This window comes from Lynx rufus, unplaced genomic scaffold (assembly GCF_022079265.1).
Source record: "Lynx rufus isolate CCGP_SWC_20201006 ecotype Redwood Valley unplaced genomic scaffold, mLynRuf1.p SCAF_49, whole genome shotgun sequence".
NCBI lineage: Eukaryota > Metazoa > Chordata > Mammalia > Carnivora > Felidae > Lynx > Lynx rufus.
This window is the reverse complement of record NW_025814866.1, coordinates 399128-426476: the sequence shown is the minus strand read 5'-3', so window position 1 is coordinate 426476 and position 27349 is coordinate 399128. Positions and strand designations below refer to the sequence as shown.

Here is a 27349-nt window from a genome sequence, read left to right as displayed (position 1 = left end):
CCAGCTACCGGGTCGTGGCGCTTCCCTGCTGGACCGCTACCGTGTATTCCTCACCCATTGCTGCACACCGAGTTACCCCGACGTACCCCTGCCACCACTAATCCCTGTGATCTGACCTCCACACGGTCTGAGGACAGGCTCCTAGAGGGCTCGGTTGGGGGGCTCTGGCTCAAGGTGGCTCACAGGCCGCAGTCCAGGCATCAGCTAGGGCCCAAGCCACCCGGTCTGCCTGTCGGGCGGGCCCTGCGTCCAAGCTGGCTCCCGTGGCTGTGGCGGGGCCTCGGTGCCTCCCCCGTGGGGCCCCTCCATAGGGCAGCACAGGGCAGGGCTTCCCAGAGCCAGCGATGTGACAGACGGGAGACGGGGAAAGAGACAGAGAGCGAGGGGGCAGAGGGGGGGAGAGAGAGAAGAGAGGGGCCCCGAGATCGAGATCGAAGCCTCAGCCGTTTTACAACTTCATGTCTGTGCTCCTGTTCCCTCCCCTCTGCTGTGTCCTTCTAGGTCACACGGGTCCACCTGGAGCGGTGCTGGAGGGGACGACGCAGGAGGAGCGTCCTGGCTCCTGAACCTGGGTGCGGGCGTCCTGGTCTCACAGGGCCCCTCAGGAACACGTCCTTTGTCTAAAGGGGGGGTGGCACGTTCCGGCCCGCGGACCAAGGCAGGCAGGGCCCGCATTTGTATGGGCAGAGGGTGGCTCTTCGTCTTTAAAGGCTTGCAGACAAAACGCACAAAGAGCCAGAGACAGGAAGAAGAATATGGGACCGGGTTCCCGGGCGGCCCACGCAGCCCAAGAGGGGCGCTTTCTGCCCTTTGCGGGGCAGCGTGCAGCCCTGGCGGCCGTCCCGGCACCGGGGCGGGCAGCTGTCTGTCGTCACGGCAGCCGGTCAGCACCGTTGCCAGCGTGCCGAGTCCTGCCCAGGCCTGAGAGCAGGAGGCTCCGGACCGCCGGTGCTCCCGCCCCGCCCGGGCGCCTCAGTCCTGCCCCCGCGTCCTCTCCCTCCCCGGGGCCGGGGGCAGCTACCCCGTTGAGGCAGGCAGGGGTGACCTCTCTCCGCACACAGGCGTGCCCCCCCTTCTGCCCCCTGCCCTCCGCCGGGCGGCTGGCAAGCGGGTGAGGGCAGGGAGTGGAGAGGAGTGGGCCCCTCCTCAGTGATGGTTCGGGTAGCCGGGTGGCCCCGTGCTGGACTCTGGTGGCCCAGGTGGTGGCAGGCACCGGCTTGCGGTGGGGGAGGGGCGGGGTGCAGCTGTCAATTCAGGAAGGAGCTCCCACTGTGGCCACAGGAGGCCAGCAGCATCTGGTTTCCCTGGGGAAGTGCCCACCCCGTCCTTCCTGGCTGGGCCTCAGAGATGAGTTCGCTCTGACACGCTCTGACATGCTCCCGAGCTCTGTGTGTCACGCCGGTTCTGTGGGCCGGACCTTTCCCGTTGGCCGTTGCTGCCGCGCAGGGCCAGGGCCCGGGGTGCAGCTCCTGGCACCGTGGGGGGGTGGGGGGGGGCGGGCGGCCGCCGTGTGCTTTTTGAACCCGAGGACAGAGGGTCTCGGGGCAGCCGGGCCGTGTCCCGGGAGCAGCAGCAGAGACCAGGGCGTTGCTTGCTGGGCCTGACCTCGGGGACCGTGGTCGTGGCTCCTGGGGACATCCCCCGGCCAGCGTGTCGGGTGGCTTGGTCCTGAAGACGGCCCCCCGGAGACCCACAGGCCCAGTGTGGCCCCACACGCCGGGGCCATCTGACCGGCGTCGTCGCCAGCCCCCTGGCGTGTGTCTGAGCTGAACGGCTTTCCCGTCCCTCGGCCCCGCCCCGGCAGGAGGAACAGCAAGGAGGGCCCGGCTTCTCCCGGCGGCCTTCCCTCGGAGGCCTCCTGCCCCTGGCGGCGGCGGCGGCGGCGGCGGCGGCGGCGGCGGCGGGCGGGCGGGGAGGGGCGCGGAGTCTTCCCTTTGCCTCACGGGGCCGCGCAGGCGCTCCCCCTGGTGGCCGGCCCTGTGGGTGGGCGCAGCCCCCCGGCAGCCAGATCCTGCGCCCGCTCACCTGCCCACCCACCTTCGGTGCCCATCCCTGCACCTCACCGTCTCTGCCCGAGGACGTCTGTGCCCGCCGGTCCTCAGCAGGTGTGCCGGCTCAAGGGCAACCCCCCACCCCACGCGTGGCTCAGTGGTTTGCTCAGCCCCGCCCCCGCCCCCGCCCCCGCCCCCGCCGCCGCCAGTGGCCTGGCTGGGCTCCTGGAGGCCTGCTGAGAGACACGGCCCGGCCCGCGGGGAGCCCGTGGGGAGCGCTCGAGGCGGCGGAAGCCAGCCCCACCTCTGAGCCGCACAGCACAGCGGCCCCAGCTGGGGACCGCCCTCCCCTGGATGCACCTGCCCCGGAGGAGGAGACCCCACCCTCTGGGGGACCCGTCTGCACTTGCCACGGGCCCACTCCCCCACACCCACCCGAGCGGGAGCGGGAGGAGGCCGTCCAGAGCCGCAGAGCACTGAGCGCACGGGAGGTGCCTGTGGCGGGCACCTGTCGCTCCGCTCTGCGTGCTCGCGGGCCCTGTCTTAGCGGCCACCCCATCCTCTTTCCCTTGGTTCCGCCGGGGTTCCGTGGCCGGGGCTGCCCTGGAGCACCTTGGCCCTATGCCCTGGAGCGGGGCGTGGCCACCCGCGCTGGGGTGGGCCCACAGAATCCTAAGGGGCCCCGGACTAAGAGGTGCTGGGACTCCCTCGCTGGCTCCGGTGAGCGGCAGCCCCACCCACCCTGAGGGGCCGGGTGCCCCCCTTTCCTCACCCCAGTCCCCTTCCAGCCTCTCTGGGGGGGATGGGGGGCGGCGGGCGATGGGGCAGAAGGGCGACAGGCAGGGCCAGGTGCAGAGGTGTGGCTGGGGCGGCTGGAGGCTGGCTGTGGGGTGGGGCTGGTCAGCTTCCCCCTGCCCTGCGCTGCCTGGACTCAGAGCGGACAGGACCCCAAGGATGGGGGGCGGGGGGCGTGCTGCTCCCCACTGGGGTGGCCAGCGGTCCCGTCCCTACACTTAGAAGATGAGATGGGGCCAGCCTGCGGTCGCCGTGTGGCGGGGACCGCTCCTCTGCTCCTGGCGCCCCGCCTGGCAGGCAAGGCCTGGGCGCTGGTGCGGGTGCGGCGGGGCTGGGCCACCGTCCCCGCTGGCTCCGGGCAGGTGACCAGGCCTCCACACCCTGTGTGTGAGCCCGCTGGCGGGCCCGGGCCTTGCCCCTCCCTGTCTCCTCCTAGCACCTAGCGGCCGGGGGCCGGGGTGTCCTGCCGGGACTCTGCCAGTGCACCGGGTCCCAGCCTGCTTGCCGCTCGTGGGACGGAGTCCCGGTGCCATGGTGCCATGCGCCCGTCCTACCCCAGAGCCCTCTGCAGGGAGGGAGCCCCAGTCCTGCTCCCTTCTGCCCCCTGCCTGGGCAGGGCCGGGTCTGTCCTGTAGCCTCCGTGCGGAGCCTTCCCCCCGGGGCTTGTTCCCCACCCCCAGGCTGGCATCTTTCGCCCTTGCTTCCCTGCGTCTGTCACAGCTGCCTGGACAGGATGTGGCATCCAGGGAGGGACAGGGCCTCCTCCTCAGCTCAGCCCAGCTCTGGAGCTGTCCTGTGGGGACCCTGGCCAGCATGCCCCGCAGAAGTGGTGGGGCCTTGAGAGGGCGGTGTCGCCCGGGACTGGCCACCGGGCGCCTAGGGTGGCAGGCCCACCGTTTTCCAGAACAGTGAGGAGGTAGTGCGACTTTTCTGCAGTTCAGGGAGTGTCTGTTCTCACTCTGTTTTGCCGATCGTGTCTGCTGCTGCACAGCTGGCCACATCCTGGTTCTCTCCTCCCTTCCTGGCTGCAGTTCTTTTTTCATCAGACAGTATCAGAACTGTGCCCTCTGCTCTGGGCTTCTGCTGTTCCCGGACATGCTTCCAGATAGAGCATGGCCAGCGAGCCTGGAGCGGCCAGTAATGGGAGGCCTGCGAGGTGAGGCTTGGCTGGGTTTAGAACCCTTCCCTGCATGTGAGGGGCAAGGCTGACTTCAGAGGGAGGGGGGGTGGCTACGAGTGGCACGTCGGTGACCGTGTTTTGTAGGTGGCGGCAAAACAAGGACTTGAAGCGAGGCACCCTTTTTTTTTTTTTTAAGAGCGGGAGACTGTGGTGTGGGACGTGACGAGCGATGGCAGGGAGGCAGTGCAGGAGTTAAGCGAGGGGCTCCGAGCTCCCCGTGAGGCCGCCTGGGGCAGCGAACCAGCACACTGCAGCCAGTCTGCCTCTCCTTGATCGGGGCCGCCTGTCCACCGAGTGGCCTCGAGATCCCTTGGGACAGAGGTCCTCATGACCAGTCCCTCATCCAGGGGGATGGTGACACAAGAAGCCTGGGAGATGGCCAGGGGCTGCTGTGATTTCAAGGCCAGTTTATCTGGTCCCGACATCCAGTACTTTGCCTCCTGTAGTCTGGTCATGGCCTGGCTTTCCCTTAGGACAGTCTCTGTTCCTGGTGCGGCCCCGGGAAAAGTACACCAGCGTCACATCCCTTTCTGGGGGTGGGACACGTCTCTCACCTGACCTTGGTCTGAACCCAGGGAGGCAGAGAACACTTGCCAGTGGGCCTCTTACAGTTGGGGGTGGGGCACGGGTCTGGGAAAGCGGGAGCCCCTCGGTGCTAGGCCTGGAGCTCTAGCAACTTGTGGGCCTGCGCCCACACTTCGATCATCCTGCAGGCACCCTTGCAAGGAAGCCAGAACCAGCCTCAGGAGAACGGAAGCAGAACTTTATTCTTCTTGGCTAGGGAAGAGAACTAGCGGGTGGTCGTGCATAGTACCCCCCCACCCCTCCCAGAACCAAAGAAGACAGGCGGAGCCACCAAAGGGCTACCTCTGCTCGCCTCTCTCCTTTGCCCATGTGGAGGCAGGTGAGTGCAGCGCAGGGCTGGGGTGGCTGCAGTGATGGGGCGGCCAGGGCCGGCCGGGGCTCCGGGGCCAAGGAGACCAGGGGGGGCTGCTCAGGTTGGGGGGATGGGCGTGGGAGCACTTCTCATCCTGGGAGCTGCCAGCTGGCACAGGCACAGAGCTCAGGGTACCAGGACACGGTAGGGGCTGCCTGGGATGTGCTCGTCACCCCACTTGACCACCAGCGTGTACTCTCCCTTGTCCTTGAGCAGGTAAGAGACACTGTAGAGCCGGCTGCCCACATGCTTCACCAGGATTTCCTCGCACGGTGTCCGGGGCCCATGCACCCCTACCAGCAGCATGTTGTTGCCTGGTAGAGAAGGGGCCTCAGTTCCAGACCCCAAGTCTCTCCCTCCTACTGAGAATCCCCCGAGCCCTCTTTCTGTCTTGGTATCCTGCCCCCACCACCCTGTTGTGTTCAGGGGTGACGGCCCTTCCTAAAGAGCCGCCGGCACAGGAGACCCAGCTCCTCCCCAGGCAGCTTCCCGAAGGGTAAAAATGATGGCGGGGAGGCGCAGATGGGAAGTGGCTTCAGAAGTGACAACCACGCCCTGGGGGCGCCTGATGGCTCGGTGGGTGAGGCGGCCCACTTCGGCTCAGGTCACGATCTCGCGGTCCGTGGGTTCGAGCCCCGCGTCGGGCTCTGTGCCGACAGCTCGGAGCCTGGAGCCTGCTTCGCATTCTGTGTCTCCCTCCCTCTCTGCCCCTCCCCCGCTCATGCCCTGTCTCTGTCTCTCAAAAATACGTGTTAAAAGAAAACACCAAAAACAAAGAAAGAAGTGACAACCATGCCCTTGAAGGCACTCCCACCCCATCCACCCCCTTCTTCCCATGTTCCCAGGCACTGGTCATCCCATCTCATCTCTGGCCTCCTCTTTCCGGAGGGCACGGGTGATGGCCGGGGCCGGGGCACCCACCTGCTTTGCTACAGTCCACCGTGAAGCTGCTCTTTTGGCCCGCGTACGCCTTGCTCAGCCCCAGGCCCTTGGCCAGCACCTTGCTGGCGTCAGTGGAACCTGCGCCTGGGGCCCCGTGCTGGGGGGCACTGGCGGTCTTCGTCAGGGAGTCCACGAACACTGACGATGTCTCATGGAGGCTGTGGTTGCTGACAAGACGGGGACCTGCGGGGCGGTCGGGGGGGGGCGCTAAGAGGTGGCCAGAGTGCCAGGCGTTGCGTTGGGCACCGGCAGTCTGCTGCCAGGCTTACCTGTGACTTTGGCCTTGAAGGGGCTGCCCCCGATGTGGTAGGGGCCACCGTACTTGATGGAGATGAGGTAGCTGCCAGGTGCCATGGGGGTGTAGGTGACCCGGTAGCCCTCAGGGCACTCTTGGCAGTCCATCTTCACCTTGGAGGGCCCATCGATGGTTACGGACAGGGCGCCGGCTCCCGCGTTGCTCGTGTTCACGACGAACTCAGCTGGGCTCCCTGGGGTTGGCGGGGGGCGGTGAGGAAGAGCTGGCCCGGCCTGCTTCCCCGTCCCCCCACTCCCAGCCTCCCAGCCCCCCAGCCCCCCGGCGTAGCTTCATCACCTCTGCACCTCCTCTTGTCACCGACAGCTTGGAGGAGGGGGCCTAGCATCGGTGTCCACACAGCGGAAACCGCATCCGCTGACCTACCTGTGACACCACCTTCCAGGCCGGCTCCGTAGGCGGACACCAGGCCCGGGTCCCCTCCGTGCCCAGGCTCCCCAACTCGGATCTTGAAGGGGCTTCCAGGAATGTGGGTGCCGTTGAACTTGACGTCAATCAGGTAGACACCGTTCTCCCGTGGGATAAAGCGCACGGCATACTTATCTGAGGGACAGAAGGGCATGCTGAGGGCCCGACATCCCTCCCCGAAAACCGAGCAGGTGGCATCTGTGAAGAGGTTCCCTCGCCCACCAGTCCAGGAGGTCCACGTGGCCCACTCCGCTGCTTCTGGGGACCACACCGGGCACCCACACCCCATGGCACAGGCCTCCCCAAACCGGAGGACTGAAGCGGTAAACGCCCAAGCGGCCTGCTGTCGGTGCTCACTTGGACGGAGATCTACAGGCAAAGCACTTGCCTCTCTGCCTCCGGAAAAAGGTTACCACAGATGCCAGCCCCTGCCTGTTACCAGGGGCACGGAGGTCATGGGGCTGTGCAGGGGCACGACTAGCTGTGGGACTGGCGACATTGGCTGCCTCGGGCCTGTCTGCAGGTGCCAGCCCCGTGGCTAGACTTCGGGTCGCTCCCTCAGGAGACCGCATCATATTGCCTGCAGAAGGCGTTCTCCTTCCTAGAAGCTGTGGCCTCCAAGCAGACCCGCCGCCCCCCCCAGGGCTGGGGTCGTGAGCAGGGGAGGGGCTGCCCGGCTGGGAGAGCCCCGGCGCTTGGGCCCTGCTTGCAAGAATCTGTACCTTCCTTCTGTACTCTCAGTCTGCTTCCAGCCAGCTGGGCAGGCCCGCTGCTCCCAGCAGGGCCGGGGAAGATGGGTGGGTGGCCCGGGCAGGGACAGGGCCTCACCTTGGTCGATCTCTGTGACATAGCACTCCTCCAGGGCTCCCGAGGGGCTGTGCACCTTAGCATCGATCGCCCCCTTGGCCCCGTTCAGGCTGACTGCAAAAGAGGCTGGCTGGTTGACCTTTAGCCCTGACTCCTGGAAGCATAGCAGACGTGGTTAGACAGGGTGGCTGGGGTGCAGGAGAGCAGGGTCCCAGCGGCGGGAGGCCCACGGGGGTCACACTTACCCATCTGGCGTCCGATTTGGTTTAAAGAGGGAGAGCCACTGATTCTTGAGGGGCAGTAAGCTACAGGCACGCGCCCCCACCCCCAGACCCACACTCTGCAGTCACACAGCCAGGCGGCAGGAATGGAGGGTAGCCCTGCGCTGTGGGCAGCACTGGGCCCTGGCAGGCTGTCCCTCTTTAAACCTCAGCCCTGGTGCTCAACGGGCACAGGCTTCTGTTCAAAGCCTTTAGACCTGAGACACGAGAAAAACTCCACACAGTGGGCAGGGGTGTTTCCTGCCGACCCCAAGCGTGGGCTGCGCCCGGCCAGAGCAGAGGCCCGGCGCCCTGAGCTGGGCTGGGCGGGTCACTTGACACGGGGCCAAGTCCTGCTCTGTGCGACGGCTCTGGTCTGGCCGGGCCCAGGAGCCCCAGGCAGGCGGTTTCTCTCGGTGCCTCACCTGAAGACTAGAAACAGTAAGGCGGCGGGCATCGCCAGACGGAGAAGCCACAGGTACTACGAAGGGGCTGTCAGGGATGTGCTCCTCGTTGAACTTGACTGAGACCTCGTAGTCACCTGGGCAGGAAGAGAGCACAGAGGGCGTGCTGGGGGGCCCCCACTTGCCACAAACAGCCCGGGTGGCCCTGGGACCTCAGAGGGGAGGGTGGGAGCCAGGTGGAGCCGTCCGCTCAGACCCAGACCGACACCCACACCCCGATGCCACCTCCCGTGGCCCTGGGCACGCCCTCAGCACCTGGCTCCTGGACCACATAGGCCACGCCGCAGGAGCCGTCCTTGCGGTCCTCGAAGGAGATCTCGGCCTTGCTGGGGCCCTCGACAGCAATGGCCAGGCCCCCGGCGCCAGCTTCCCTGGTCCAGATGCTAAATTCGGCTGTAGAGAGAGCAGTGTGTCCTCACGGAGGGCTGCTATCCTGGCCTCAGTCCCCTCCGAGCATGGCTGACGTGCTGCTGGCTACTTCCTCAATCCCACCCCCCGCCCCAGCCCATAAGAGCAAAAGCCTGGCAGGAAGCAGGCATACCTGGCACTCCGGCTTCAGCCCTCTCCAGGCCAGGGCCTCCAGCGCGGACCTTGTGTGCTCCCCCTTCCCCCAGGGGCCCCACGGTGAACTGGAAGGGGCTCCCGGGCACGTGCTGGCCCTTGTACTTGACGCTAACTGTGTGCATGCCCATCTCGGCAGGCACAAAGCGGATGCAATAGGTGTGGTTCTCCCCTTCCACGATCTCGGCCTCGTGGCTCTTGCCTGATGGGCTGGTCACCTGGGCTGTCATGTCCTGGATGCTAATTTCTGCAGGTGGGGGACAACGTGGTGAGCAAGAATCCCGGGCCCCACCCCTCTGCTCGGGGCCCCGTGGGGCTGGTACCCAGGACTCCCCAAGGCCCCCTTCCCTGGCTCCCTAGGGCTCCTACCAGGGATCTTCAGGCTGAGGTCGCAGTGACTGCCGACATTGGCCACCGAGGGGGCCCGTCGCCGGCGTGTGATGCTCTCTTTCACCCGGCCCTCTCCTGTTACCTTCACAGAGAAGGGGCTGCCTGCAGGAAGAGAGCACAGCCCGTGCACCACGCAGGTTACGTTTCTGCCCGCAGGCTGTGGTGCGTGGCAGGGAGGGTGGCCCCGTCACGGGGGCAACGTGTGCATGCCCCACTCACCAGGCACGTGCTGGTCAGCGAACTTGATGTTGATGATGTAGTTTCCGGGCTCTGTGGGGCAGTAGGTGACCCTGCACGTGCCATCCTCCAGGTCCTCTGTGTTGATGTCCACCTTGCTGGGGCCCTCGATGGACAGGCTAAGTCCGCCGTAGCCTGGGAAGCGACAGCCCTGAGCCAGGGGGCCGAGCACGGGGGCCCCCCCCAGCTGGTAGGTGGCCACCACCTACCTGCATCACGGGTGTCGATGATAAACTCTGCAGGCTCAAAGGTGTGGCCCTCGTGGAGGCCCTGGCCTGAGACCCGCACACGGCTGGCATCCCCGATCTCCGACTGGCTGATCACCACTGGGATGGGGCTGCTTGCCACGTGCTGGCCATTCTTCTTCACGTGCACCAGGTGCTCCCCCGTCTCCTTGGGCACGAATGAGATCCCTGGGCACAGGGCAGGGCCGTCAGCCAGGGGAAGGCGGGCCCGCCCCTCGCGGCCTCCCCCTTCCCAGGAGGCCCTGCCCCTCCACCTCTTACCCACGTGGCCATTGCGCAGTCGCTTCAGGAGACAGGGCTCCTCCCGGCCCGAGGGTGGCACTACCGTGGCTGTCAGCAGGCTGAGGTCCGTCTCGGAGATATTGATGGGGATGTCGGCGGCGGAGCCCACCTTCAGGTGGGACATGCGCATCGAGTCGTCGCCTGCCAGGGGACAGTCGCTGCATGTCCAGGTGCGGTGGGGAGAGGGTGCCCGCCCCGCCGTTCGCCTGCTTTTGTCACTGCTCCCAGTGCCACATACCCGTGACCCTGGCGGTGAAGGGGCTGCCCGGGATGTGCTGCTCGTTGTACTTGACCAGGATGCTGTAGTCCCCGGGCAGCACGGGAAGGTAGGAGACGCTGCACGTGCCGTCCTGGTTGTCGGTGCAGCTGATCTCTGCTTTGGATGGGCCCTCAATGGCCAGGGACAGGCCCCCTACGGAGAGTCGTGGGTGAGGATGGGAACCACGCCGGGGCCCCCGCACTGATGGCACAGAGCCCCGACAGGCAGCGGCCGGGGTGGCAGGTGCGGAGCCCCACTTAGGGAGCGTCTCCGCTGGATGACGGCGTCCCACGGCACAACGTGAGGCTAAGATCGGAGCGGCTCACCCTCTCCCGCATCCTTGGTGTTAACGGTGAAGACCGCGGGCTTGTTCACCACTCCGTGGCTGAGGCCAGGCCCATAGGCGGTGACATGGCCGCAGTTGACATAGTCCACGTAGAACTGCAGGGGGCTTCCTGAGGCAGGAAAAGGGGCCAGGTGGAATGGGGCTCTGTGCCACCTCCCCAGGCTCCTCCCAGGGCGCTGGCAGTACAGCGTGGGGGCGCACCTGGGATGTGCATGTTATCGTAGCGGATGTCCATCTCGTGCAGGCCTGCTTCGCTGGGTGCATAGCGCACGGTCACAGTGCCGTCCTTGTTGTCAGTGATGGCTGGCTGCGCCACCTTGCCCGAAGGCATCCGCACCTCCCCTGCAGGGCAACGGGGCCAGGGTCAGGGCAGCCACTGGCAAACCCAAGCCTCTGTGGCTCCCGAGCCCCTTCCTGCTCCCACTCACCAGTGATCTCGCCTTTCTTGATGGTGAAGGGGATGACGAGGTCGAAGGGCCTCAGGCTGGTCACATCCAGCCCATTGACACCCATTAAGGGTCTCTCTGGGGCCTGTAGTGGAGACAGAGGGCCCAAGTGAGGCGCTGTAGGATGGGTGGGCGTACGAGGAAGTCCCAAGGGAAGCATCTGGAGGTCCCTCCTCACACGTGGCAGGAGGGGGCCTCATGGGATACCCAGCTGGCCAGCCCCACATGTCCCCTAGGGCCGGGAGAGCCAGAATGAGGCACGCGAGGTCATACCCAGGTCTGCTGGCCACCCTGGGGATAGGTGTACGGTGGGGCCAGCTGCTGAGGCCGAAGTGGGGGCTGTGCTGTGGGCTGGTCCCCAGCTAGAGCCTGCAGAGCATCACAGAAGAGTTGGTGAGTCTACTGTCGTAGAGATGGCCCAGGGGGGAGGGACAGGCCAGGCTCCCTCCGCCCAGACCCCTCAGCCCCGGCCCCTCCTGACCGTCACTTGGAAAGGGCTGTTGGGCACGTGCTCGCCACCAAAGCGCACGCAGATGACATATTTGCCCGGCTGGGGGGCCGTGTAGAAGATGTCAAAGGTGCCGTCCTCGTTCTCTACCACGTCCACATCTACCTCCGAGCCGTCGGGTGTGCACACAGTACAGGTCACCTTGCCTTTGCCTGCTGCCTTGGTGTCGACGGTGATCACCGTCTCCTCCCCAATCTGGATGGTGGGGCCAATGCCAGCACCTGGTGGGGCGGGGTGGGTCCCCAGAGGGGGGCCGGCGCGTGAGCTTGGCACCTGAGCTGCTCCCGTCTGCCTGCCACCCGCCCAGGCCTCTCGTTGCCACCACCAAGCGCAGCCAGGCCTCCCGCCCCCACCCCCCAAGCTGGGGCGGTGAGTGGTTTCTCAGAAGGCAGGAAAGGTTCCCCTGAGCCGCCTCAAGCCCGGGGACCCTGTCTTGGGGATAGCTCCACGTGGGAAAGGCCTGACAGGTGGCGCACAGGTGTCTCAGAGGAAGGAAGGGCCTGGAGGCCCAGGAGGCCACCGCCACCGTCAGGGCACAAGCATTTGCTGCCACCTTCCCGGCCAACTGGGCCTCAGCCGGTGCAGTGGACCGACACCAGTGCCCTGGCCGGGCCCACGGCCGCCTTCGTCCCTGCAGCCCGGCCCTGGATCCCAGCGCTGTGTGCAGATGCGGTGAGGCAGGGTCCTGCTGCAGCGTGGGGGCGTGTGAGTCTCGCCTCCCGCCCCCCAGGCCTGAAGGTGAAACCGGGCTTTCCTGACGACTGAGAACACTCGCTCGACCAGAGGCTCGTGGTGAGGGGTGGCCAGTGCGGCCCGGCACAGGCAGGGAGCCGGGAGCGAGGAAGCAGGGAGCAGCAGGGTTGGCCCCCAAGCGGCACAGCACAGCAGGCAGTGGCGGCATCCGGGGGGGGGGGGGGGGTGGCGAGGAAGGCGGGGGAGAGGCACAGCACAGCAGGCAGCGGCGACAGGGGCGGGGGGGACGGGAGGCCCAAGCCGCAGCCACCGCCACTACGTTGCAAGGGCAGAGCAGCTGAGCAGCCTCTAGGGCCCCAGAGTGCCCGAGGAGAGGGGAGGGGCAGTGACGTTATGATCTGGGCTCAGCCGTGAAGGCCTGGGGGGGGGGGGGGGCTGTGGGCTGCGAGGGCCGGCGGTGAGTGTGCTTCCTGCAGCCCGGCCCCTGCGGGGAAGCAGCCGGGAGCACTGGACCCACTCGAGGGCTAAGCTGAAGGGGTCCCCCTGGCCGGCCTGCCACTGAGCTTCCCTGCTAGGTGAGGGCCCCCGCCGGGCCGAGCTCCCTGCTGGCCTTGCACGGCTCTCTCAGGCTGTAGACCCGGCCGCCTGCTGCCCACCCTGCCCTGGGAGGCCTCACCTCACACCCACACCCGCTCTCCGCAGCTCGTCATCTGGACCCGCCATCTAGCTAGCGGCTTCAGCCCCGACCCCACAGGTCCCCCCAGTTCCCCACCTTCCCCGCTCAGCGCCTAGCCCATCCACAGGTCTTGGCTGCCCCATCCTCCAACTGCACTTGCCACGTTCGCTCCCCACTTAAGCCGCATCGCCACCAACCTGGCCCAGGCCGCCACTCTGACCAATCCAGAAGTGACTCTGGCTCCCCTACTGGGCTCTCTGCCTCCATTCTGCATACAGTGGCCAGATAAACTGAAACCACTCCCTTAGCCAAGTCTGGGCCCTGTCCCTGTCCCCAAGGCCCTGTTCCCCGGCCCTAGGCATACATGCCTGTCACCTCAGATCCTAGAACTGTTCTACCTACCAAGCCACCGAGCCCTTGCCCCAAGACCCTAGCCACCCTCTGAATCTTGTCCTGGCTACCTCACCCAAGCTCCAGGCCAGGAGCGTCTGGAGGCTTCCACGTAACTGGCACCTCTCACTGGAGTCCCTGGTGTCCCTGGCTGGCGCTAGAGCTCCCCTCCCATGCCCAAGCAGGAGAATCTCTATGCCTGGTTGGGCAGTATCTGAATAACGTCACTGCTGGGTAGGGGGCAAGGGGAAGGAAGGAGGTGGGGAGGGCGGGCAGGCCACCGAGTGCACTTTGGGGCTCTGAGGCTGGGCTGGGCCCAGCCATGCTGCCCGCCCAAGCAGTCGACGCTGGTGCTATTGCACTACCAGCCCATCCCACCCACTCATGCAGCCTGGACCTCCCCCGGCCTGGGACACGAGGCCCCCAGGAGAGGGGGATGCGGGGTCTGTGGATCCGGCCAGGGCCGGGGACTCCCACCGGTAAGGGCAGACCCCTTGTCCCCTTAGCCCACGCAGGAGCCCTTGACACGGAAGGAAGAAGTGAGAAGGAAGGGCCTGCTGCCCGCCCCCAGGGCTTCCCCAGGGTGCCGTGATCCCCAGACCCCGGAGCCCCCAGTGGGGTGCCTCTCAGGATGCACCTCACCCCCAAGCTCTCAGCTGCAACCCGACATCTCAGATGGGGAAACGGAGGCCCAGAGAGAGGGAGGGCCGGAGCGCTCGTGCTCTGTCTGGAGGCCCGCCCCCCTGGACACTAACCCTCCAGCTCCCCCTCTGTCCCTGCCGAGAGCTGCAGCTGGACCCCGCCCTGGGAGTCAGCACGGAAGAGGAAGGAAGCTGCCCTCTGGGCAGGAGGGGCATCGGGGCCCCCGGCAAGCAGCTTACCTAGCCCGTGACCTCCGATTGACACTGAGGTGAGAGGGCAGAGAGCAAGGAGAAAGGTCAGGTGAGTCACTCAGGGGGGCGGCCCCCACTCCCACACGCCGCCCCAAGCAGCGAGCCCTTGCACACAGGCACACCCAAGCCCCGTGCCGAGCGTCGCGGCCGCCGGCAGGCTGGCTCACCTGTGACTGTGCACTTGCTGGCATCTCCGGTGGGCACGGCCCGGACGCGATACGGGGAGAAGGGGATCTCGTCACCACCGTACTTGATGAGGATGGTGTAGCGGCCGGTCACATCCGGCACATAGGCCACGGTGTACGTGCCGTCCTGGTTGTCTTGGATGTGCGTCTTCTTGGGCTTGCCCTCGGGGTCCTGTGCCGCAGAGCACAGGGGAGGTGGTTGGCCCGAGCCCAGCCAGGCCCAGGATTACCTCGGACCCTCTCAAAGGAGCAGGCATCAAGCCCCGCCGCTGCAGGGACAGCCTCCGAGTCACTCGACCGCCACGGCCCAAAACGACTGCCCGCACCCGGCACTGCGGCACTGCCCTTTACTTTGGTGTGGCCAAGGTACGCGAGGGATGTCCCAAACGCCCAGCGCGCCCCCAGGTGACGACGCGTACGGCAGGGAGCTCGGTGCCCGTCCTGCTTTATCCCCGTGACCACCTCTTGGCTCCCATCCCCCGCCCCAGGGCCTGCCCTGGCACTAGGAACAGCTCCCCCGAGAGCTCTCAGGGTCCTGTTCTGACCCCTGACCCACGAGAAGGTCACAGGTGCGCAAGCCCAGGCCCTAAGGGCTTCGGTCACGTGCTCGGAGTCAGCAGTGAGCAAGCGTGTGCCCGGGAAGCCCGTGCCTGCCACCGCCATCCTAGAGGCAGGGGGCCTGGCCTGGCTGGCACGGCTCCAGGGGAGACCGTAGACCCAGACCGGTCCATCTACCCTAGTCTCCTGCCCTACACTGCACAGCCCTCTGGCCTCAGCCCCCTCCTCCCTGGCCGCCTCTGTGCCTGGAGCTGTAATCCAGCAGGGCCACACAGCGTCCCAGGTGGCCAGCTCACCGTGATCTGGACAGCCAGCAGGCCCTCTCCTGCATCCTTTGCATCGATGGTGAACTCCACAGGGAGGCTGGCGGGCACGCCAGTCGTATTGAGCCCGGGGCCGCTGGCCTTCACCTTGCTGGCATCGTGTGTAGGCAGCACCTTGACCTTGAAGGGGCTGTCGGGCCAGGGTGTCGTGAATGGTCAGAAAGGCTCTTGGCGCTCAGCCCAGGAACCTTCCCCCAGGCAGCAGGCCCTGCTTCCTACCTGCGGGGTACCTCCTCCTCCCCGTACATCACGGAGATGCTGTAGGGCCCCTCCCGGCTGGGCACGTAGTTTACAGTCTGGGTGCCGTCCGCGTTGTCCACGACGTCCACGGGCTCCACCAGGCCTGTTTCCAGGCCCAGAAAGAGACTCAGCCCGTCTCCTGGGTCCCCAGCCCTACCACACCGGAGCAGCCGGGCTTGGCGGTGCACCCAGCCCCCACCCCGGGCCTAGGCCGTGCTTCGCCCTCACCTGCCCATCCCTGGGGATGGCCCTGAGCCCCCCGAGACGCCAGACACTGATCTGCGTGCCATCTTGGGCCCTTGCTTGCCCTCCCTGCTGCCACATCTGCTCGGTGGCCAAGTCCTGTCTGTCAGACCTCCTTCTGGTCCTCTGCCCCCGCCCCCCCCCCCCGGGGCACTGGCTTCACTGTCACGTGAGACTCCTCCGTGAACTACTCGCATACTGACTTCTCCGCACTGGGCCTCTGGTCTCCCTCCCCACTCGCCCCCAGGCATAAGAACACTCACCTTTGGGCCCCTGCACTTTGACCTGCAGTGGGGCCACGCCGGCCTTGCTCGTGTCTACCTGGAAGGACTGAGGGAGGTTGGCGCGGACCATGCCAGGGCTCAGGCCAGGCCCGGAGCACTTGACCTTGGATGCGTCCGTCACGTCATGCACAGGGACCTTGAAGGGACTGCCTGGGGAGTGAGGAAGGAGGACAGCCGTGTGAGAGAGCCGAGGGCCAGCGGGCAGTCCCAGCACAGCCCTAGCGAACTTGCGTGCTTACCTGGTACTTGGTGGCCACCATAGGTGACGTTAAGGCTGTAGGTGCCAGCCTCGTAGGGGATGTATTCGACCGAACAGCTGCCATCCTTGTTGTCCATGCAGGACATCTTGGCCTCGGAGGGGCCCTCTACGGCCAGGCCCAGGCCACCAGTGCCGGCTCCCCTGGTGCAAACAGACAGCCCGTTACGTCCTGGGGTCCCGGGGCCCCTCACAGCCCCAGCCCTCCCGGGCGCTTGCTCACCTAGTCTCCACGGTGAACTTGTTGGGTTTGTTGGTTGTGCCGCTTTGGATACCTGGCCCATGGACACGCACCCGGGAAGGGTCACAGCCCTCGGTCACAGGCACCTGGAAGGGGCTGCTTGGCACGGGGCTGCCGTCATAGGTCACGTCCACAGAATGGAGTCCTGGAGGAGGGCAGGCGGGGTCAGGAGGAGCCCAGGCCACCGGATCTCTGAGCCACCGTCCCCTGGGAGCCCCGGCGCGTACCCTCCTCGTAAGGTGTGTACTCCACTTTGTACGTGCCGTCACCACAGTCCTGCACGTACGTCTCGGTCAGGTTGCCTGAGGGGTTGGCCACACGGGCCTTGACGTGCGGCCCTCCGGTCTGCGTCAGAGCGCGGGCATCCACGCTGAACTCGGTGGTAGCCTCTCGGAAGACACCTGCAGGGGCAGGCATGGGGAGGAAGCGTGGGGCTCCAGGGACCCTGGGGGCACCGGCCTCCCCCCGCCCCCATGATCCTCGGTGGGGCCTCACCTTGGCCCTCGATCCCAGGCCCATAGCACTGGACGCCTGAAGTGTCCACCGCGGGCTCTACCTGTAGCTTGCTGGGGAAGTTGGGCACGGGCTGGCCACCATACTTGATAGTGACGGTGTAGGCCCCGGGGCAAAGCGGGATGTAGGTGATGGTGTGGGTACCGTCGCCGTGGTCCTGGATGTGCACCTCGGCGGGCAGCCCTGCCTCAGAGCGGATTTCGATGGTCAGCTCTGCGCTGCCCGCGCTCGAGCAGTCCACGTGGAACTGGCCCGCCTCACCGGCGGTGGCCCGCTCCAACCCGGGGCCTGAGCATTTGACTTTGGACGCGTCGAAGCAGGGGACCACGTGAGCCTTGAAGGGGGAGCCAGGGATGTGGGTGTCAGCAAAAAGGATGTTGATGTTGTAGTCCCCGGGTTCGGTGGGCACATAGGACACGGAGCATGTGCCGTCTCCGTTGTCCAGGCACTCGAGCTGGGCCTCGCAGGGGCCCTCCACCGTCAGGCCCAGGCCACCCATGCCAGCACCCTTGGTGTCGATAGTGAAGCGGGCGGGGGAGCCTGCGCTGCCCCCCTGCAGGCCCGGCCCAAACGCCTTCACCTGAGGGAAGAGGGGCACGTCAGGAGCCGAACCCATACCACCTCCCTGGCCTTTGACCCGAGACCCCCAGCCTGACCTTACATCTACTTTCGTTCGTTCTGGCTACCCTCCCCCCCCCCACCAGCTAGGGGCACCAGCAGGCTTAGGCAGGGCCACTGGTCCTAAGGACAAAACTGGGGAAGGGGGAGGGTGAGCCTGGAGGAGAGGGGGTGGGCTCCCAAACCCCAATTACCTTGCTAGGCTTGGTGGGGGGCAGGGCTTCCAGAGGAAAGGGGCTGCCGGGCACAGGCACACCGTCATAAGTCACCTCGACCTCATAGGGCCCCTCCTCTCGGGGCACAAAGCGCACCACACTGTTGTCAGCCCCTAGGCCTGGCTCCACCTTGCAGGGCACTACGGTGCCCGAGGGGCCTGTGATCTTGGATGCCACTTTGCCTTGGCCACCAGCGCCCTTCGATTTGACTGTGAATTCCTGATCTTTGCCAACGTCCACCTCTGTTGAGATGACCAAAGGAGGGAGAGAACTGTGGCATCCAGCCCACGTGCCCCTGGGCACCCTCACTGATTGTGACAGAGCCCCAACTACTTACTCTCTCCCAGGCCAGACACCTTGATCTTGCTGAGGTCTAGGCTTGGAGACACTCCCACCGAGAAGGGGCTCTTGGGGATGGGATCCCCTCCGTAAGTGACATTGATGCCGACTGGACCCTGGAAACAGTGCAGAGAGGCAGGGTAAGGAGTGAGGACCTTGGTCACCCCGGCCCGTGCCTTCCCCACTTGGGCATGGAGGGAGCGTGAGAGAAACGCTGGCTTCGCTCCCCCGCCCCCAGCCTTCCACGCTGGCTCTCTCCCGGGTAGGCATCAAGAGTGTGTAGGAAGCGCTCGGGAGCAGCCCAGCTAGCCCACTGACGAGGAGGCCCACGGGCTCGGTGTGGGTAGTTGAGGAACGCGGCTGTTGGGAAGTCAAGGCAGCTACCTGCTGCACGGGAGTGTACTTGACCGTGTAGGTGTTGTCATGGTGGTCGATGATGTCCACATCACGCGCCGCATCCCCCTTGGCCAGTCCTGAGAACTGGACGTCCAGCTTGCCTTTGCCAGCAGCTTTGGCATTGACCGTGAAGTGGGTGGGTTTGCCAAGCTCAACACCTGAGGAAACATGGCAGCCATGTAGGGGCCCCTTGCCCCAAGCCTCCCTGTGGGCCCCCGACTTCCCCACGGGGTGCTGCTCATTCTCACCAGTGCGACTGAGGCCAGGGCCCTCAGCCTTCACCTTGCTGGCATCGTGGGAGGGCTCCACCTTGACCCGGATGGGGCTGGTGGGTGTGGCCTGCAGGGGGTGGGAGGAGACAGGCTCAGAGGAGAGCAGCACCCCAACACTCAGCAAGCAGTGTTAGGGGCTGGCAGGAGCAGCACCCACCTGGTCGGCAAAGAGGACCATGATGGTATAGCTACCGGCCCCGCGGGGCGTATACTTCACCGTGAAGGTGTCATTGTCATTACGGATGATGTCGAAGTCAATGTCGGCCTCAGTGGGGCCCACCACGCCAGGAGCACACTTGATGCCGATGCTGACATCACCTGTGGTGGTGGTGGGAGCAGAGGCTGGGATCGCGTAGGGACACCTCACCCCCGTGCCCACCCGCTTGGGGCAGGGCCTTACCCTGGCCGGCCTCTGTGCAATCCACAGTGAAGTACGTTGGCTCATGAGCCTTGAGCCCGGTCTTGGCTACTCCGGGGCCATACACCTTGACCTTGTTTGGGTGGCTACCGGCTCCCACGTTCACCTGCAAGGCACAGGGGCAAGTGCAATGGCATGACCGGCCTGGGGGAGAGGCCGGGCTTTTTCACTCACTGCCGACAAGCACACGAAATGTGAGCACGAAGTGACTATCTGATGCCGCGATGCCACCTTTAGGTGTCCGTGTATCGGGAGGAAGGAGACGACTCGTCCCCGTGAACACTCGTCCTCGAATGTTCACGGTGGCACTATTCGCAACAGCCAAAAGGCACAGAACCCCCAAATGTCCATCAACAAAGAGATAGGTAACGTGTGGTCTGTCCACACACTGGCACGTTATTCAGCCCTAAAAGGGCGGCAGGTGCTGATTCACGCGAGGATGTGGGTGAACCGTAACGAGAGCGTGATGCTGAGTGAAAGCGGCGAGGAACACGAGGCCCCATACCGGATGGTGCATCTATAGCAAACGTCTAGGACGGGCAAACCCACACAGCCAGGAAGATCGGTGGTTGTTTAGGGCTGGGGGAGGGGGAGTTGGAGGGTAGAGGGGTTTCTTCTGGGGATGATGAAGATGCGCTCCGCTTTGATCGTAACCGCAGCTGCCTAACTCTGGAGGTACTCAAAACCACCGAGCTGCACACTTGAGACGGGGGAACTGCGTGGCTGTCATCTGACACAGGTGGAGGACAGAAGGGAAGCAGGTGCCCCGGGGAGACGGGCTGCAGGCCCACTGGAGGCCCCGGGAAGGCCGGCTCACCCGGAAGGGGCTGTTGGGGACGTTCACGCCTCCCCAGGACACCACGGCCGTGTGCTTCACAGGCTTCCTGGGCACGTAGGAGCAGCTGTAAGTGCCGTTGCCGTTGTCCTTGACCGACGCCTCCACGGGGCATCCCTCGTTGTCCTGGAAAGCGGGCAGGGACAAGCAGCCTGCCGATCAGCCCGGGCACCTGGCCACCCCACCCCACCCCACCCCCACCACGGGTGGGCACCCCACCTGGACTTGGATCCGGAGAGGGGCCTTCCCGCCATGCTTGGCATCCACCGTGAACTCGGCCGGCTTGTTGACGGCCACACCCGTCTTCTCCAACCCAGGCCCGCGCGCCTTCACCTGATGAGAGGCCACCCAGGTCTCAGGCCACCAAGGACCCAGAGTGGCAGGAACACACCGCTGGGGATACCAGCCCGGCCACGCCTCCCAAGGCCCCAAGCAGAGGCAGAAGGGGGCCGAGACCCAGGCCAGCAGCGCGTGCCCCTCACCCTATCTGGGTGGAAGTCCTGGGGCGCCTCACGGATGTCGGCCATGAAGGGGCTGAGGCGGATGTCCTCACTGTTGCACAGCACGTGCACTGCATACTCGCCGGCCTCCTGGGGCCAGTAGCGCACATCACAGGAGCCGTCGCCCTTGTCGTCGCATTCAATCTTGGCCTGCGATGGGCCCTCCACCGAGAAGCCTGAGGACAGCCGCCGGTCCCATCAGCACCCTGGAACCCGGTCGGGTGGCCTCACCGCCCTCCGCCCCGAGGTGTCCACATCACAGCCTCCAACCTACCCAAGGTGCCGACGTCGTCCCCGATGGCCTCCACCACAAAGTCTGCTGACTTGCCGACGACACCCCCTTCCAGCCCAGGGCCCCAGGCCCGCACCTTCTGATTGCCACACTCCGTGCCCACCTTCACCTCGAAGGGACTGTGAAAAGAGAGCCACGCAGGGCAGCGCTGAGGGCCCAGCAGGGAGAAAAGCGCGCTGCCTGGGCTCTGAGGGCTCTGCCCGGGGCCTCACCTGCGCCCAATGTTCTGGCCGCCCCACGTGATGGTGACAGTGTAGGTGCCGGGGACCATGGGGTAATACTCGAAGCCATAAACGCCGTCCCCCAGGTCCTTCTGCTTCACACGCTCCTCACCCTCTGCCCAAGACAAGGGAGGGCCTCAGGCCTGGCCAGCAGCAGCCCCGGGGTCTGCTGCTGCCCATCCCAGCCGTGGCCCAACTTACTGGGACCCTTCACGGTGACCTTCAGCTCCCCGCTGCCCGCGCCCTTCGTGTACACCTTGAAGTCCGCAGTCTCTTTCACCCGCACACCCTTGGGCTGCAGGCCCCGGCCGACGGCGCGGCAGGCACCCGGGTTACAGGCTGTGGGTACAGGGCCGGCTAAGCCACTGGGAGCGGGCTGTGGGCGACCCCGCCCCCCGCCCCCCGCCCAGGGCTGGGGGTCCCTCAGAACTTGGTCCCACGGGATGGCGAGGGACATGCAAGAAAGAACTGCAAGGGACCGTGACCCCAGGACCTGCAGGCCAGGCCTCCTCCCAGCTCCTCAACACCAGCACCCCGCCCCCCACCCAGCCCACCCCCTCCCAGAGGAAGACAGATCCAAGTACCGTTGACCCTGTGGGCAGAGCAGAGAGCAGCAGGTTTCTAAACAGCTGGAGCGAGCTCTTCTGAAGGTGAAAGCGTGGAGAGAGAGCCGGAGAAGGAGGAGGAAGGGCCCCAGTAGGGGATGACAGAGAGCCCAGACAGTGGAAGCATAGAGACCCAGGGGGCCGGGGCCGGGGCCGCACGGAGACTCGCCCTAGCTACCCCCTCCTGAGGAAGGCCCAGTCTACAGCGCCCCGCTTGGGGGGCGGCTGGGACCGGCCTACCTTGGCCAACAGTGACAGTGTAGGGGCTGCGAGGGATCGGCACGCCGGCAAAAGTGACGTGCACCGTGTGGACGCCCTCCGTGGTGGGCTGGTAGCTGCAGCGGTATGTGCTGTCGCCCCGGGCCTCCAGCTGGGGCTCCACGGCGCCCTTCTGTCCCGTGGGGTCCTGGATCACAACGTCCACCTCACCCGTGCCAGCTCCTGCCACGAGGCACCGGCTCAGGCCCGGGCCGTTCCGGGACCCCGGCAGCTCCCACCTCAGACCCGCCAGCCTCAGCAAAACCCCCTCACCTGCCGTGAAGATCTCAAAGTAGGTGGTCTTGTTGGCAATGTTGCCACTGGGCTCCAGGCCGGGGCCCTGGGCAGTCACTTTGCTGGCATCACCCTGGGACTTGTCCACATACACCTCGAAGGGACTCTTGGCGATATGCTGGCCGGCAAAGAGCACGGTGACCTGTCCCCAGGAGGGGCAGACGGTGAGGGGCGAGCTCTGGGCCTGCCGGCCACCGCCTCCACCCCCCCGCCTCCCCTGGGGCTGAGGGCTCACCTTGTGAGTCCCGGTCACCTCGGGGACGTACCAGACAGAGAAGGTACGGTTCTTGTCATTATTGGCTGTCACCTTTGCCTGTAGCGGGAAGGAGCGCGTGAGCCGTGCTCGGAACGGGGGGCACCGCCGAGCCCACCGCGGTCCGCCGGGACCCCTACCTCCTCCTGGTGGCCGGCCGGGTCCTCCACATACACCAGCACCTCTCCCTGGCCGGCGCTTCTGGTCTCCACCGTGAATTCTGCCCGCTTCTTCACCATGTTGCCCGTGGGCTCGATGCCTGCCAGGCAGGGTCAGGGAGCCGGGAGCCGGCCGTCAGGGCCACCGCCTCACCCCTGCATCCCTCCCCTGCCGTTCCCCCCTCTCCCCGTCAGGCGGGCTCCGAACTGGGTGAATCGATTCCATGTGAATCCTGGCCCAGCACACAGCCTGCCCTCACGCCCCTGCTGCATTCTTGCTGTGGGCCGGGCCCGGGTCTGTTTCCTAGTACCCTCACTCGGTCGGCCTGGGCCCTAGTTCCCGTGTTTCACCCTGGCTGGCTTATCTCTGTTTACAGGAGAACGGCTGCGTCCTCCCTCCTGAACATGCTCCACCTTGCGCTGGTGACTCGGGGACTTCTAGCCAAGTGGCCAGTCCTGAGCAGCCCTGGCCCACTTCTTGGATTCTGAGGGGGCGCTTGAGAACCTAGCCGCCACGTAAGCAAAGAGTTCCCAAGACCTCCGGGTCCCGCGGGAACGAGGTAAGCACTCAGAGCATCCCTGCCCCCCCCCCCTCACCTGGCCCGTAGGCGCGGGCTTTCTTTGGGTTTAGTTTGGGCCGCAGCGGAGCCCCTGGCTTCAGCTTGGCCTTGGGGAACTGGGACAGGTAGGTCATGACGGAGTGCTCGTCTACATTGGGATCCACGATCTCCTCGGGCGTGATCACCTAGCACAGACGGAAGACAGAAACCACGTGACCTCCAAGCCTCAGGCTCCCGGGAGGCGACACAGCTGGGCTGTCCGCTGGGACCGGGACCGCACCCCCTGGACGGCCTGCACGCGGCCGGGCGGGGGCGTACCTGAGGAATGCCCAGCCAGTCATCGGCCTGCTGCATGGCCTCCCTCGCGTTGTTCACGGGCTTGCTGGCGTCCCAGGAGTCCCAGTCAGGACACAGGCCTGCGGCGCAAGGAAGGCTGGGAGGAGAGGGGAGGGACCCGCGGGCCCCCCGACGAGAGCGCTGCCCGTCACCTCAGCCCCCTGCCCCGCACCCCCTCGCCCCTCACCTGGGGCACAGCTGTCGACGAGGGCGCCCAGGGCCCTGCCGCTCTGCCAGTCCCGGCTAAAGTTGGTGATGGGCAGCTGCGGCAGCTTGTTCTGAATCCAGCCCAGGAGCCGCTGCTTGGGGGTCTGCTTCTTGGCTTCCTCGTCCTCCTCCTCATCCCACATGGGCATAGAGATGGAGTAGTGCAGGATCAGGGTCCAGATGAGGCCTAAGATCAGCTTCAGGTTCCCATCCACGATGGCCTTGCTGTCTGTGAGGAAAGCGCGTGGCCGCACTGAGCGCGTAGGCGGCCGAGCTCGAGCGTCCCCGAGCACGCGCACGCAGGGCACCGGGCGCTCACAGGTGGCGCGGGGGCAGCAGGGGGACGGGAGAGCCCTCCTGAGGGCACGGGGTGTGGGTCGTGCCCTCTGCCCAGGGTCCCTGGGCGGGGTGAAGGAGACGAGAGAGACCTCTGGGGACGGACGGGGTGACACCCGCTGACACGTGGTGCCGATACAGTGCAATGAAGGGTGTTGCTGGGGGCCCAGAGGCAGCCCCGACGATGGACCCAGTCTGCAGACAGGGCCCGGGGTTGGGGGGGGGGGCTGGCGGCTCTCGAAGAGCCCTTCTCCTGAAGGTGCTTTGCAGCTGCCTGCCTCCAGGGTCCCCAAGGAATCGGGCAGGGGGAGCAGCCTGGCCCCGGCGGGCCCGGATGCGAGAGAGCCCCTGAGCTGACCCCGGCACTGGCCGCGGACTGGGGCTGCGGCTGAGGAAGAGGAAAGCTGGCCGGCGGGACAGTTGAGAAAGAAAACCATTGCCTCAGGATGACTGGGTGGGCCGAGGGCCACGCAGGACAGGGGAAGCGGAGGCGTTGGGCAAGGACCCTTTGTGTGGAGGATGTGAGCCCTACCCCCACTTCCTCAGAGCCTCCCACCCCCCCACAGACCCACACTGGGAGCAGGCCCGGGGTGGGGAGCGCGGAGGACACAAGAGCCAGTGCTTGGGTTGCGTGGCCCTGACTCACTGAGACCCAGCAGCTGGCCTGCCACCCAGGGTGATGGCCAGGACACATGCCAGGGAGCCCCTTCGCCCGGTCCGAGGAGAAGGGCAGAGCTAGCCAGCCTGGGTGGGGCAGCCAGGGCCCCCGCTTGGGAGCGTGGGTGGGGTCCCTGACTCCTGCTGCCTCAGCAGAGCTCGCCGGCGGCCGCCTGCCCTCTTCACCACCTAACGGGGCCCTGGGCCTCAGGGGGGTGGCTGCCAAACTCACCACAGGGGAAGCGGTTAGGGCGGGCACCCGGCACCCCGTCACCCCAGCAACCCCTCCAGGCTCTGGGCCCCACCCAAGCCACTTCTGGGTCTCAGCTTCCTCAGGGGTGGGGCCCTGGAAAGGGGAGGGCTCTGGGAGCCACCGGAGTCCTGCACCCCCATCAAAATCAGGAGAAAATACTTGTGTGATGAGTCAACTGGAGGGTGGGAAGAAGGAGATGGACGCCACCAAAAGGGCCATCAGTGGCAGGCAGCCTCGAGGACCGGCCAAGCCACTGAGCGAAGCAGCCTCTCTGCTCCCAGGCTGAGGCGTCCTAGTTCTGCACCCCTGCCTTGTTCTGTGCCCAGACAGCAAGGGGACGTGGTGGAGGAGGGGCTTCGGGCTGCGGGTGAATGGAAGGTTCAGAGAAGACCAAAGGCACAGGCCTAGCCAGGGCTTCCCAGCAAGCCCCCACCTCAAGTCCTGCTGTGACTTAGGAGAGGACACATCAGGCCAAGCTCAGCAGCCTCAGTCGTTGGGCTGGGCCCTCCCCTCGATCATCAGTAGGAGGCTGGCCTAAGCCCTCCTCCATCCCCCTCACAAAAGAGGGAGGGAAGAACCAGGGCCCGGGGTTGGGAGACAGCCCGATTGGATGGCCCCGCCCCATCCCACCCCCTTTCCCCAGCCCTGGGGCTAGCCTGCCCCCTCCCTCCCCTAATCACTGCTGCTTTCCAACATTTTTTTGCCTTATATGGCAAAGCTCTGGGAACTAGGCCTGCTCCAGCCAGCTCACAAGAGGAGGAGAAGAAGGGAGGAGGGAGGAGGAGACCCCCCCCAGACAGCTGGGGTGTGGCCTGCCTCCCCACATCCGGTTGCCCCCCCACCCAAGGCTCAGAGATGACTCAGCTTGGCTAGACTGAGGCTGGGACTGAGGGGTGGGCCTCATCCCCGACTGGCATTCCAAAGAAAGAGGTGGGGCCCTGGAGACCTGCCCTCGGAGTGGTTGGGGGCATCTGAGTCTCCGTCACTCAGACTGAGACTCAGCAAGGACCGTGCCGTAGGGACAACTAGAAGAACTGTAAAGAAAAGAAAGCTTTCCTTCTCTCTCGGCAACACGCTGCCCCCCCAGTGACCCACCAGTTCCGGTGCCTGTCTCTGAGCAGCCCCCATCTTGAAAAGAACCTGGGATGCCACAGTAGGTCCGGTCAATGCCAGCCTCACCAGCCTCACCCGTCCAGTGACACGGACACTAGGTTGGCGGTGAGCCCAGTGCACGCTGGAGTACCTCCCAGCCAACTCCTGCATTCTAGATGCAGAAAAGCAAGTCCTACATGGAAGCAAGAGTTTGGCCCAAGCTCAACGGTAACTTGGAGTTGAAGTAGACTACAAACCAGCTCCCTTCGCCAGCCGACTCATCTCACGTGCCCTTTGGCTAGCTATCATCCTCTGTGGCCCCGAGTTCCCCGAGGGGAGATCTAAACTGGGGGTTGGAACCATCTCCAATAGAAGGACCCATCTCCCAAGGCCAAAAGGAGCCAAGAGCCCTAGACAATGGGACCCACGAGCTCCAAGACCCTGTTTAGGAACTACAGGAGCGCGGGAGGCCAGAGGGCCCTTCCCAAACTGCGGAAGGGGAGGTGGTGGAGAGCCTGAGACTCCCCCTCCTCAGGGATGGGGCACTGGGCGCAGGGCCAGAGCCTGGCCAGTGCCCGCCTTCCGCAGGCCCTCTCCCACCGCGGGCTCGGTGGCGGGGGCGCGGCCTGCGGAGGATGTGAGCTCAGCCTGGGCGCGGGCCAGCCGGGGTGCGGCGGGCGGGGGCGCGTAGCGGTCTGCATGCCTGGCCGGCCTGCCAGCGCGCCTTTGTTCTCGAGGCCTGCGCGCTGGAGCCCGGCGGCCGGGGGGCAGCGCCGCGGCTTGGCGGGGGTGGCTGAGAGGGGTTGGCCTGGGAGAGAGGGGAGGACGCGTGGAGCCCCCGCCCTCGACCTCCCGGTGCCACAGGGGCGACCCGCGCCCTCACCGATGGACACGAGCTTGATGCTCTCGCGGTCCAGGAACTCGAGCGCCACCGACACGTTCTCCAGCTGCATCTGGCGGAAGGTGGGCCTCTGGTTGTGCTTGCGGTGCATCTTCTTCTGGCTGAGCACCTCCAGCAGTGCGATGAGCCGCAGCCCATCGCTCAGGTCCGTCTGCAGGTTGGCGATGCGCTTGCTCACGCACTTGAGGTGCTCGTTGCACCAGCGTGTGAACGTGTTCTGCTGGATCTTCTTCCACGGCGCGTCCTCCGCCAGGTCCTTCTCGGTGGCTGGCATCTCGGCGTCCCGCGTGTCGGTACCGCCGCCCGGAGCCGCGCCTGCCGCGCTCTGGCCCGCCCGGGAGTGGGAGCTACTCATTTTGAGGCGCGAGGAGCCGAGGGGCGGTGCTGCAGCCTAGGCGAGGGGACGGCCCTTTAATTAAAGTCGCAGGCACCTCGGCACACGCAGGGCGAGGCGGACAGCGGAGATT

At 65.9% G+C, this 27349-nt stretch overlaps 1 protein-coding gene and 1 long non-coding RNA gene across 3 annotated transcripts; one reads left to right on the top strand and one right to left on the bottom strand.

Annotated features, from left to right (window-relative positions):
• The first annotated feature begins 3844 nt into the window (after window positions 1-3844).
• On the top strand, window positions 3845-4901 carry LOC124525890 (uncharacterized). The gene is made up of 2 exons (XR_006965577.1): window positions 3845-3942; window positions 4680-4901. It is a non-coding gene; the product is annotated as an uncharacterized LOC124525890 (long non-coding RNA).
• Window positions 4709-27349, bottom strand: FLNA (filamin A). Of its 2 annotated transcripts, XM_047098508.1 has the most exons (47): window positions 26865-27349; window positions 23624-23872; window positions 23419-23516; window positions 23138-23285; window positions 22523-22641; window positions 22365-22442; window positions 22109-22271; window positions 21818-22018; window positions 21174-21311; window positions 20964-21087; window positions 20734-20870; window positions 20442-20635; window positions 20179-20292; window positions 19942-20085; window positions 19107-19230; window positions 18864-19024; window positions 18683-18773; window positions 18423-18592; window positions 18037-18154; window positions 17679-17941; window positions 16849-17446; window positions 16581-16754; window positions 16336-16498; window positions 16096-16256; window positions 15836-16006; window positions 15309-15432; window positions 15063-15219; window positions 14191-14380; window positions 14012-14035; window positions 11345-11592; window positions 11137-11232; window positions 10846-10948; window positions 10619-10759; window positions 10398-10526; window positions 10051-10224; window positions 9792-9953; window positions 9495-9698; window positions 9268-9420; window positions 9028-9150; window positions 8639-8905; window positions 8353-8490; window positions 8059-8174; window positions 7395-7527; window positions 6525-6701; window positions 6115-6333; window positions 5825-6028; window positions 4709-5217 (listed from the first exon to the last, which is right to left on the bottom strand). In XM_047098508.1, the coding sequence occupies exons 1-47, from the start codon at window positions 27235-27237 to the stop codon at window positions 5030-5032; spliced, it is 7944 nt and encodes a 2647-aa protein (XP_046954464.1). In that variant the 5' UTR covers window positions 27238-27349; the 3' UTR covers window positions 4709-5029. The 2 variants fall into 2 exon arrangements, with proteins under 2 accessions (XP_046954464.1, XP_046954465.1); XM_047098509.1 differs by lacking the exon at window positions 14012-14035 and having other exon boundaries at window positions 26865-27348.